The 13,210-nt window shown below is 36.3% G+C and overlaps 1 protein-coding gene across 1 annotated transcript; it reads right to left on the minus strand.

The window, feature by feature from the left end:
* Window positions 1-249: 249 nt before the first annotated feature.
* LOC110463733 (uracil-DNA glycosylase-like) lies at window positions 250-10,726 on the minus strand. The gene is made up of 5 exons (XM_021518554.1): window positions 10,481-10,726; window positions 6,533-6,738; window positions 6,244-6,291; window positions 4,556-4,734; window positions 250-867 (listed from the first exon to the last, which is right to left on the minus strand). The coding sequence occupies exons 1-5, from the start codon at window positions 10,656-10,658 to the stop codon at window positions 588-590; spliced, it is 891 nt and encodes a 296-aa protein (XP_021374229.1). The 5' UTR covers window positions 10,659-10,726; the 3' UTR covers window positions 250-587.
* Window positions 10,727-13,210: the final 2,484 nt, after the last annotated feature.

Consider the following 13,210-nt stretch of genomic DNA (forward strand, 5'->3'; position numbering starts at 1 on the left):
TACCTCACTTTTGACAACTTTTGGTCGCTCAAACAAGACTTTAAACGCCATTGGCGAGCGGGCGACCGTCCATTTCAGGCACTGCTACACAACAAGAGAACAAGGGGAACCTACATATGAAATTTGAGAAAGATCCCTTTGGTACTTCCCGAGAAATAGCGATAACAAACTTTCATTATCAAAATCCAAGATGGCTGCCTGTTGGCCGTGTTGTTTATCCGATCAGTTTCAAAAGTTGCCCTGCACAGCTAGGGACCATGGGGAACCTACATATAAAATGTGAGAAAGATCCCTTAGGTACTTCCCGAGAAATAGCGATAACAAGAACTGTTTAACTAAGGTTGACTAACTCGCATAATTTTAAATACATGAAAGTATTTGACACTCACAATAATCTTGTTTAAAAAATCACAACCTTTTTCCATAGCTTTTTTATATAATATATATAAATTACTATTTCTATATGAATATCTTTAAAAATATTATTAATTCAGGGCTATATTGAAGTTCATTTTTAAACAATGATTCAACATTTTGCATTAAAATCGTAAAACGTTTTCACACACCTTGATTTAAATATTGTTCCTTTACAGTGACCAGTCCATTTTGTCTCGTTTATTTGCTAATAGTGCTGCATCAGCCTGTGAGAAACACTTACAGTTCTCAAATTTCTTAGATGACAAAGGTGACGGATGAGCAGTTTTGATAATGGTGTGTTTTGTTCCGTCAATTAAACTCTCCTTTTTATGTGCAAAATTGCCCCAGAGAATAAAGGCGACTCCAGAGCAATTCTCACTAATAATCTGGATGACTTTGTCTGTAAATTTCTGCCAGCCATACTTGGCATGAGAGTTCGGCTGGTGGGCTCTGAAAATACAGAGAAAAGAAAAACCATGGTTTATAATAGGTAATTCTAGATAAGTTATAAACATATAATTTACTTTATCAATAAATTCTCCTAAACTGTCGTAGGATTAAATACCTTTTTTTCCATTTTGCTTGCATTTTTGTTATAAAGTAATATGATATAAAGTTAGGAAAAAATCAATTTGAGCCTATGTTGAGAGAATATGAGGCCTAAATAACATAATTAAAACTGAACCTTGAATACTTATATTATGAAATTAAGTAATACATAGGTCATTTTTTGTATTAATATCTGTATTGTTTTAATTTTCATAGACAGTTACAATTCAGCATATTCACCAGTGTTCCTACAAACATGCTCTGTAATATATCTGTACAATATGTATTGCTTTACCTAACATCGTGTCATCATCATCATTATTATTATCAATGGTCAGCTATGTGTTTGACTCGGAACCTCTTGTTTACCGAAAAAGCTATTCTCCTTGTCAAGTTGGTAGGAAGTAGCAACTAATACTAAAATTCTGAGCAATAATGTTCCATCTTCTGCCTGCATCCACCTTGCCACATCTCTGCAGTTTGGAGATTGAGAAAAACATACACCTGCTGTTACCCACTGCATATTTGATCAGGTAACTAACGTGGGAACCCCCTGCAGATCTGAGGATTTGCTTTCCTACCCTTTACTTTCGGACACAAAATGACCAAAATAAAACTGCTGCACCGCACCCATTGCAACATTTGGGATATTTTATTTGCTCTGTACTTCCTACCAACCTTGATATTCCTAGCACCCTTCTTGGTAATATCTCTGGTCTGGCCTTAGCTAAGAGTGTTCACCAAAGTGGGTGGGGTAGACTAATAGATCTTCCCTTACCTTGAGGGTGTGACAGATAAATATCCTACCTGAGGGATGATGTGCTTTGGTTGTCAAACCCGAAGCTCTGCCGTGGGATAGACAAACAAACAATATCACCCCGAGGGTTGGAGTTTTCTCCGATACACCCTCAAGGTAGGGGATGATTTTTTTTCTCCCATCCTATTATTTCAGTCACAACTCCACCAACAGATGAACACATGCTAATCGGCACGAGGCTATCTCCCCCTTGGAGATAAAAAGTTAATCTTTCCCGGCTAAAATGGGAGAGACAGCTGTGAAGGGTGGGATAAAATGGATTCTGTCCACAGGCCGGGACATACCAAAGTCCTCAGGTAGTTAAATACTGTATTCACTGCTCAATGTTTAGCTTTGGGTAATGGAAACAACCAGATAACCTGTTGTCAGTACAATGTTACCAGGAAGAATACTATACTGGAAGCCTTTGGCGTGGTACAGTGTATTTTAATGCGATAGCACTTTAAGTCAGCATCAGATCCATATAGATGTAACCATCACAATACACTAACATACCGCCTCTAGAACACATACAAGCATACATTACACACATGGAGTCGTGTCCTTAAGTGACCTTAGCTGTTGATAGAACGTCGAACCATGTACAAGACAATATGATTCAAAAGGAGCCCATTGTTGCATTCAGTGAAGTATCACAAGGAGGTTAATTCACTAATGAGGTAGCATTATAAAGTAGGCATCAGATCCACGCCATCACAAGGAGGTTAATTCAATAACAAGGTAGCATTATAAAGTAGGCATCAGATCCACGCCATCACAAGGAGGTTAATTCACTAACGAGGTAGCATTATATAACAGGCATCAGATCCACGCTATCACAAGGAGGTTAATTCACTAACGAGGTAGCATTATAAAGTAGGCATCAGATCCACGCCATCACAAGGAGGTTAATTCACTAACGAGGTAGCATTATAAAGTAGGCATCGGATCCACGCCATCACAAGGAGGTTAGTTCACTAACGAGGTAGCATTATAAAGTAGGCATCAGATCCACGCCATGACAAGGAGGTTAGTTCACTAACGAGGTAGCATTATAAAGTAGGCATCAGATCCACGCCATCACAAGGAGGTTAATTCACTAACCAGGTAGCATTATAAAGTAGGCATCAGATCCACGCAATCACAAGGAGGTTAATTCACTAACGAGGTAGCATTATAAAGTAGGCATCAGATCCTCGCCATCACAAGGAGGTTAATTCACTAATGAGGTAGCATTATAAAGTAGGCATCAGATCCACGCCATCACAAGGAGGTTATTTCACTAACGAGGTAGCATCATAAAGTAGGCATCAGATCCATGCCATCACAAGGAGGTTAATTCACTAACGAGGTAGCATCATAAAGTAGGCATCAGATCCACGCCATCACAAAGAGGTTAATTCACAAACGAGGTAGCATTATAAAGTAGGCATCAGATCCACGCCATCACAAAGAGGTTAATTCACAAACGAGGTAGCATTAAAAAGTAGGCATCAGATCCACGCCATCACAAAGAGGTTAATGCACAAACGAGGTAGCATTATAAAGTAGGCATCATATCCATGCCATCACAAGGAGGTTAATTCACTAACGAGGAAGCATTATAAAGTAGGCATCAGATCCACGCCATCACAAGGAGGGTAATTCACTAACGAGGTAGCATTATAAAGAAGGCATCAGATCCACGCCATCACAAAGAGGTTAATGCACAAACGAGGTAGCATTATAAAGTAGGCATCATATCCATGCCATCACAAGGAGGTTAATTCACTAATGAGGAAGCATTATAAAGTAGGCATCAGATCCACGACATCACAAGGAGGTTAATTCACTAACGAGGTAGCATCATAAAGTAGGCATCAGATCCATGCCATCACAAGGAGGGTAATTCACTAACGAGGTAGCATTATAAAGTAGGCATCATATCCATGCCATCACAAGGAGGTTAATTCACTAATGAGGTAGAATTATAAAGTAGGCATCAGATCCATGCCATCACAAGGAGGATAATTCACTAATGAGGTAGCATTATAAAGTAGGCATCAGATCCACGCCATCACAAGGAGGTTAATTCCTTAACGAGGTAGCAATTGGATCTGATGCCTATATTATAATGCTATCACAAGGAGGTTAATTCAGTAACGAGGTAGTATTATAAAGTAGGCATCAGATCCACGCCATCACAAGGAGGTTGATTCACTAACGAGGTAGCATTATATAACAGGCATCAGATCCACGCTATCACAAGGAGGTTAATTCACTAACAAGGTAGCATTAAAAAGTAGGCATCAGATCCATGCTATCACAAGTAGGTTAATTTGCTAACGAGGTAGCATTATAAAGTAGACATCAGATCCATGTCAGCACAAGGAGGTTAATTCACTAACGAGGTAGCATTAAAAAGTAGGCATCAGATCCATGCTATCACAAGGAGGTTAATTTGCTAACGAGGTAGCATTATAAAGTAGACATCAGATCCATGTTTTCAGAAGGAGGTTAATTTACTAACATACCCAGCCTCCAGCACACATACACACATATTCGTTACACACATGGAGACACAGCCTTTAAATATCCTCGGCTGTCAATAGGATGTCAACAAAATAAAACACCGTGACAATCAATCCCTACCCTCTAAGCTGGCCTGTACTTCTTGGCCCTTAAGTTAACAACTTTGTGTTCAGAAACAATCTAAAAAAGGTCAAGGTATTAAATGATATAGTCCACGCATTTTGCTATATTATTCACCTTTGAAGGAGATATTTTCAATGTATGTTACATGTTCTTACTTACTCGACTGTAAGTGTAGCATTGAGCAGAAACACTCCCCTCTTCGCCCAAGCCTCCAAATTACCATGAGTAGGGGTCGTGAACTTCTTAATTTTGTCATCATTGGTTAGCTCTTTATATATGTTCTTCAATGAAGGCGGTGGTTTCACTCCTGGTGGGACAGAAAATGCCATTCCCATGGCCTGAAAAGAAAAAATATGCAAAGAAACATTCGCAACGCAAAAAAACATTTATAGAGTTTGCTCAAACGAATTTGGTATATGCAGTCCGTGTGGAAAAAATTAACACAAGACAAAACAAATGGTGACTGGACAGGAGCTTCAGAATTTGGTATTAGATACAGCATGTCAAAAGTGATTAGTAGTGCTCTATCATAAATATGAAATAAAAGAAAAAAAAATAATAGTGAGCAACAAAGACCAAATAACATATGCTCGGAGGCATTTGAACTCCAGCAAACTGCAGATTGAGGATACCAACACTAGATATTACCTAATAGACACATTGGGAAGAAACTGTGAAATCACAATTTTTGCCTGGATTTTTATTTCATGGGTAATCTAGATCTTTATACATGTATTCATAGGTCCATGAAAAACTTACAAATTTTATATAAAGGAATTCTCTGTTTGAGTGGGTACTCGTAATCCGCAGATTCGAGTACCCACGAAATGGTGTTTTTTAGGGAAACCACGAAATTTGGGCCAGACAAAAATATGTGATTTTACAGTATGATCTATACCTATACATATATAGGAAAATAAGATTTAACGACCGACTCAAAAAACTAGCTGCTTTCACCCTTCACAGGGCTTTTGAGGTATACATATAGCTATGACATCATGAAATTGACTGTTCAATTTTCTGAGTATGGCTAATACTCCTGTTGGCAAGATCAGTTTAAATGAGTGGACATTTCCACAAACTTTATAAGAAACACAGCTGATCGAAAATCAGATAATACTCTTACTGATATTTCTAATGATGTCTTGAAAAGTACCATTTAAAGTGTTATATCATCCTGGACAAGTCATTCAAATTGATAATTGTTGGAATGAACTTCACTATACACCTAAACTCTCCTAAAAGAAACAGATTCAACAAAAGTGGTGCACTCACAAATAATATCTTCAAATCAAAGATTTAATTATACAGTTGCATTCAAATTAAAGGTTAGTTCAAAAGGACTTGTATCGAATTGGCTAAATAATGTTTATACTTCTATAAAAGACTATTGGCAAGAACAAAAACATTATAGAAATGAATAAAAAAAACAGTTATAAGGATACTAAAAACCACTGACCATGGTTCACATTTTCAAACAAACATTTCAAAAATGTACATTTATCTATGATTTGTAACATTTAAATGAAACATCTACACAAGTGATATTAAAGTTTTACTTCCTACACAAACAATGTACTACTAAATGTGTCACAACTTTTCACCCGACTGGTCCCTTTGTCAAGCCAAGACATAGTCCTAGCTTGACAAAGGGATCAGCATGTCTTGAAATGTTGTGACACATTCAATACGTACATTGTTTGTGTAGAAAGTAAACCTTTGATATCGCATATTTCCAAACTGATGAATCTTATTGAACATCTACATAGGCATTACATGATTTAGCGTCAGTATAATTATTGTACATATTATCAAGCTTTGAAAAATGGCCAATATAGTTTCCTTACCTGTCCGTCGTCATGGTACGGATCCTGTCCCAGAATTACAACTTTCACCTGTAAGGCAATGAGTAGCATTAGTGACCTTGAGAGAGCTATTATTGTAGTACTACCTTACTATTAACACGCTTGATGTGTTAAAAGATTTGTACCATAACAGATAGCAGTATGAACTTGCAACACAGGCTTGAACAGAGTTGTGACTCGCATTCTAATGCTTATTTAATGCTTCATTATAACATTAACAGTAGCAACATTGTACTTGATTCCTACTTATAGTCGGGGTTTTCCCACATACCTTGTCAAACGACGTTACATTAAATGCATGAAAGATGTGGTCCTTAGGTGGGAACACCTGTGTTTTGTTCGCATAATCACCCGCGAGCTTTGACTCGATACCCTTGAAGTAGTCTTTGGTAAATTCCATCTTGAGCTCACGTCTCCAGCTTTTTTCTGTGATGAAAGAGGACAGGTCTAAGCTACCTGCAGCAGCTCCACCAGAACCTAACAATAGAATAATGAAGTCACAAACTTACAAATTACAATCACATATTGGTGGTAATTTATTTTTTAATTAAGTTCAAATAATTCCAAAATGTGTTATATTTTCTAATTGATTAGGTATGTAAAATTATTAACAGATACTTCTGATCACTGTAATCATGTTTTTCTTTTTTATGGGGGTTAATGTACAGGCAAATATCCAGGGTCATATGAAGACGGGTGCATACTTCGGGAGACATCATTGGAAAGACAGTAGATGGGAAAGAAAGAGAGAGAAGAAAAAGATCCCAAATGTTGTAACTGGGGCAGCGAATCAATTTTGCCAATGTCCACTTTGCAGAAGACATGTAAGAAAACCTGACTTTAGGGGGTGGGCACATCAGTCACCTGTTGCGATACACTAGCCTGAGTTTCACCTAGCCCTGACACCAGACTTAGACATTTGGACAAAAAGATGTCTGATGTGGACATCTATCTTGTCAAAATGTCAAAGTCTCGTGAAAAACCAGAGGAAACATAGGCTCAGCGATACACATGCAGTTGGATACATCAGGGATTATCCTTGATTTCTCCAAGACAGAGAAGATACCACCTCGATTCTACATCTTTTTGGAACTTAGTGGTATCGGTTTATACAATGTACATGTGCTATAAATAGACAGACACAGAATCATGGCAAGCAGTGGCTTTGTTCAACAATGATGACAAGATTAGGAAGCTGTCATTTTAAAAATTCAGGAAGTGATTACTAATAGACCGTTCAGGTAAATCAAAGACTTTGAACCATTTGTGGATAAACAACGTAAATCGCATTGGTGTTTAATTTTTCTCTTAATTTGTTTATTCAGCAAATTTCATCTTTGGAGCTCTATATAGAAACTGCTCAACAGATGCTTTAACTAAAAGATATGGATTTGGTATCAGTTATTTAAGGTTCAACAAGCTCCCTAAAAGATGTAATAGTCACCTAAATGTCAACACCCTGGCAAGTCATATTCAAAAACCCTTATCAAAAATTGGAATATATACATATATGTAATTTAAATATTGAACTTGTACATAAGCTATTATAAAGGTACATAACCAGCTGCAGGTTAAGCAAGTCAAAAAACGGCAAAACGGCCGCATAACATAGAACCATAGACAATTAATACTACTTAAACTTCCTATAAAATGTAAAACGTCCGCATAACATAGAACCATTGACAATAAATACTACTTAAACTTCCTATAAAATATAAAACGTCCGCATAACATAGAACCATAGACAATAAATACTACTTAAACTTCCTATAAAATATAAAACGTCCGCATAACATAGAACCATAGACAATAAATACTACTTACACTTCCTATAAAATGTAAAACGTCCGCATAACATAGAACCATTGACAATAAATACTACTTAAACTTCCTATAAAATGCAAAACGTCCGCATAACATAGAACCATAGACAACTAATACTACTTAAACTTCCTATAAAATGTAAAACGTCCGCATAACATAGAACCATTGACAATAAATACTACTTAAACTTCCTATAAAATGTAAAACGTTCGCATAACAGAGAACCATAGACAATAAATACTACTTAAACTTCCTATAACATGTAAAATGTCTGCATAACATAGAACCATAGACAATAAATACTACTTAAACTTCCTATAACATGTAAAATGTCTGCATAACATAGAACCATAGACAATAAATACTACTTAAACTTCCTATAACATGTAAAATGTCTGCATAACATAGAACCATAGACAATAAATACTACTTAAACTTCCTATAAAATGTACAACGTTCGCATAACATAGAACCATAGACAATAAATCCTCCTTAACCTTCCTATAAAATGTAAAACGTCCGCATAACATAGAACCATAGACAATAAATACTACTTAAACTTCCTATAAAATGTAAAATGTCTGCATAACATAGAACCATAGACAATAAATACTACTTAATCTTCCTATAAAATGTAAAACGTCCGCATAACATAGATCCATAGACAATAAATACTACTTAACCTTCCTATAAAATGTAAAACGTCCGCATAACATAGAACCATAGACAATAAATACTAATTAAACTTCCTATAAAATGTAAAACGACCGCATAACATAGAACCATAGACAATTAATACTACTTAAACTTCCTATAACATGTAAAATGTCTGCATAACATAGAACCATAGACAATAAATACTACTTAAACTTCCTATAAAATGTAAAAAGAGCTAGACTTGTTACATTGTCTACCTTTCAGCTTCAATGTTTATAAGGCCAACTAAAAATATATGTGTGCTTCCTGTTTCGGCTCCAAAAAGAATAGGGTAGCTAGGTAGGTAGGAAAAACATTTATTTTATTTTTTTCATTTTTTTTTTTTTTCTGGTTAAGAAAATCTCCTGATTACCTCCAACAACCTTGAATGTTGAAAATATGATATATTGTTTTAATAAAGTATGAATGGCACCAAATATATAATTTGTTATTCATGTAAAATAAATACACAAATATATTATAAATTTTAATGGAATAACCAACATAATTTCAAGGTTATTGGTGTTTTCAATTTGTTCAAATTAACTGAACAACAAAATAGTACATTTATTTTAACATTTTATTTACAACACAAGTCTCTTAATCCGTCATAAAATATACAAGTCTTCACCATTGTGAACTCAATCTCTCCACTCCAGACTCATTTCCAACAATAAACTGTAAAACTGCATGGATCTACAAACTTAAACCTTTATTATTACTCACTTCCTACTTCTCACTTTTAACTTTCTAACTCTCCTTTATATCTCTAGACCTATCAACTCGGTCTCCCTAATACTCAACCTCCTTCCTCAAGACTCCTTTACTCAACTCCCTAACCATGAGCTCTCTTCTCCTCCTTTGACTCTAACTAAGCTGAACTACCTTACCAACTGTCCCTAAGGAAAATCCTGCTACATTAAAAATGTTGATAACATTAAAAATTGTTGATGCTGCTGAAATCCTGCTAAAATGATTAGGACTAGATTAAACTGACCATAAATAAATTTGACCCTGGCAGTCAGCATCAGCAGGAGGCACAAACACTCAACAGCTAGTAGAAGAGAAATAAATTAACCCCCGCATGTTACCTAGGTATATAAATAAACTTTAAATTATGGGTCACTCAGTTGGGTCGCAAAAGAGATTGCCATATAAATTTATGTTATAAGTCCAGTGAGCTATTTTTTTGAAGACATCAGTCTTAATGCCTGAAGTTATTTTTGACTACGTTAACCCACGGAATTAGATTAGATCTAAGTCCGTGGTTAACGTGGCTATGTATTTTTTGCAATGAGCCAGTGGCGGGTCCAGGTGAGGGCGTAATGGGCGTACGCCCCCCCCCCCTTTTAAAAAAAACAACAACAAAAAACTTGATTCTACGCCCCCTCTTCCAAATATCCTAAAAACGCCACTGATACAGCATCTTTTAGGGGGCTTGTTGAACCTTAACAAACCCAACCCTCACAGTGCAGGTGCACCCTATACTAACCACAAGGACCTCAGATTTTGTTACAGCTATATAATCGAACCTAAACTAAGGTGATTAGATCGACTTTCGCTATATAGGGGTGTCATTTTTACCGAAAGTCGATCTACACCCCTAAAACATGTAAAATTACTCTAAACACCCTAGTTTAGGTCCAAATATAAGCTGTAACAAATTCTCAAGTCCCTGTGGTACTAACTCAAGTTGTACCCGATGCTCCTTTTGTGTCAGTCGCCGGGGCATGTTTTCTTTTCTTCGCCGCAGTTGGACCTGCTTTGTCAGTCGCCGGGGCCTGTTTTCTTTTTTTCGCCGCCGTTGGACCTGCTGTGTTCGTCTTGGATGTCTTGGGTCGCTTTGCTGCTACTCTATTTTTACGTTTTGGTGGCATGATATCAGGATGTTTGTGATTTTCTGAAACACGCAGTCAACGAATGTATTTTTACTGTTAGGAACACCTCGTATTTATACATACGTTCAGTGTATCGAAAATGAAAGTAGATACAGGTAAAACAATCTTTATTTTCAGACACAAGAATCTATTTTATTTGCCAAGGAAGTGGGTCATCTAGGAACAAAATCGAATGTACCGATGTGACGTTACGTACATTTTGAAGTAGGCCTAATACAAAGTAACACTGTAGCGGGAGTGGTCACGATCGACCGCAAAATAATGTGCTTTGAGGCACAATACAAGGGAAATAACTCTTTTTAATATATGTAGGTAAATTGATTTAATTGGTAATGGTACTTGATAATCATTGCCATTTAACTACCATAAAAAAATTGCGATATAGAAGCATTAATCGGTCAAACAATTTGCACGCTTAATATTTTTGTTAGTAATCCATGCCACTATAATATTGTAAGCCTAAACGTTACAGAGAAAAATTAAGCGTCGTGCGACGTCAGTCCCAATAGAAAATGTTGTTCAGAGAGCAGATTTACACAGTGTTGATATTTTTATTAAACTGTATTCTATTTCACAATGACATTTCATAAAACAAATTTATCTTATGCAACAAGGATTCAGAAAAGTAATGAAACTTACGTAAATCTGTCTGCTTTCAAAAATTTTGCAGGCAGCGACTGATCAGATATAGAAAATTTAAAAAGAAGAAAAGTAATAGGAGAGAGAGAGGAGAGAGATGGGGGGGGGGGGGGGGGGGGGGGGGGNGAGGAATGTGTGTGTTTCATTGAGCTATATGACATCATTCTTTTCTGTTTTAATACAGTTTTCTATAGCAAAATAGATGTTAAATGCCAATTTGTGGTATTTTTCGTAGTTGATAATATTTACTTTTGTATTATACATTTCATTCTCTCGTGGATGTACATTTTTCCATTTGCAGAATAATTCAAGTGAATTAGTAGCTTTATATGGTTGGTGACTGATATATAGGGAATTTCTTGTATACGTACGTACCATCTTTCAGAATCTACGTAAATATAGTTTATATATGGTCTGTTTTTTTGCACGAAGAATAACAAAAATAGATTTTTATTAATGTGTGGTTAAAAATGTCGTACAATGTACTAGATGAATGTCTCCTTTCTTGGTTCTTGTAAATATTTTTGTTATTTGGCGTTTCACTTTAAAGGCTAAGATCTGCTTGGTGTACATTGCTTCATTTTGAATTACTTTAGTAATTCGAATAGTTTCCTTCCGTCAATCATGCAATTATTCCACAGATATACTCTATGTATACGTAGATGTCCGGTTATGTTTTTCGTCTCCGTTTTTCCTGTGATTGGAAAAAAACAGCTGGATAATAATCCATTTCTTCAAATGATAATCTCTGTGATATGAAATCCGTTTCGAAGATAGTCAAGATACATAAAATCTGAACGCTGCAAAGGAAAGATCAACATATGGTACGTTTGTAACATCAGCCAGGAGTGTTCTTGGCTAACGAGTACGTTGTCATTGGTCAAAAAAATTTTTACGGCAAAGTTGATCGTTGTGTCTTAATCAAAATACTTGCACGCCGACGGTAACTTTCATGTGAAGAGATATCTCGATAACATATAGCCACGGATAATTATATTCTAATATTAAATAAATATAACTTAAGTTATTTTACAACAATCATGAAACATTTTATTTCAATTTATATTAATCGCTCTTATTGGCCCAGATGTTCCTGTGCCCAACTACGTGGGTTTTTGTCTGGTACTCCGGTTTCTTCCTTTATTGAGACCCTCTGCGTGCTTCAATCCGGGTTAACGAGAGCGAATACCATATGAGGCTGGAAAAAAATGTTTCACTGTTGTTTTGAAATATTCATTAATTGTGTGATTAAAAATATGAATATTGTTTCTTCTTGTAACAGCGAGTGTTTCCGAAGTTTTCCCTTTATCATTCTGAAACAATTTATTTCAACTTATATTAATCACTCTTATTGGCCCGGATGTAAGCGCGGGGGTCTTAATGTGGGGGGAAATCGGAGTACCTGGAGAAAACCAACGTGGTCGGGCAGGTGACTCCATACCTTTTTCACGTCCGGTCGGAAAATCGAACCCCGGTCGCCTCGACACTGTGTTGTTTATGAGAATAAAACAAATGTCTTTGTCATTGGTGAAAGGCAAGTGCACTATCCACTGCACCAACCTGGAGTAATCACTTAGAAGTCCATGATTCGTCATGTATATTTCGGATCACTTACACAGTATATATACTACAGGTATTATAACAAGTCTCTCAACCGATCTGGAAGCTAAGGAGACAAGGTAGATTTGCTACCAGTCCCTAAGTTTTTTCAAGGAATAATTAACCGGCTGCATTTTACTATCAGCTTATCTCCTCCCTGCTTGAGAACTCGGACTTCCAAGTGATCATCTGTATAAGAACGTGTGTTTTTTCTCTTTAGATTATTCAAATAACCTACAGACGACGGGCAAGTCTGTAGACGAGGCTACTTTTTTCGGGGAAATCTGAATAGT

This window comes from Mizuhopecten yessoensis, unplaced genomic scaffold (genome assembly GCF_002113885.1).
Source record: "Mizuhopecten yessoensis strain PY_sf001 unplaced genomic scaffold, ASM211388v2 scaffold10921, whole genome shotgun sequence".
Lineage (NCBI taxonomy): Eukaryota > Metazoa > Mollusca > Bivalvia > Pectinida > Pectinidae > Mizuhopecten > Mizuhopecten yessoensis.

Coding starts and splice junctions, on each gene's coding strand:
- LOC110463733 (XM_021518554.1), bottom strand. CDS start 10,658: ATGCCACCAAAACGTAAAAATAGAGTAGCAGCAAAGCGACCCAAGACA. Junction 6,739..10,480: donor TGACACAAAAGGAGCATCGG/GTACAACTTGAG, acceptor TTCTATTGTTAG/GTTCTGGTGGAGCTGCTGCA. Junction 4,735..6,243: donor CGTACCATGACGACGGACAG/GTAAGGAAACTA, acceptor TTTTCTTTTCAG/GCCATGGGAATGGCATTTTC.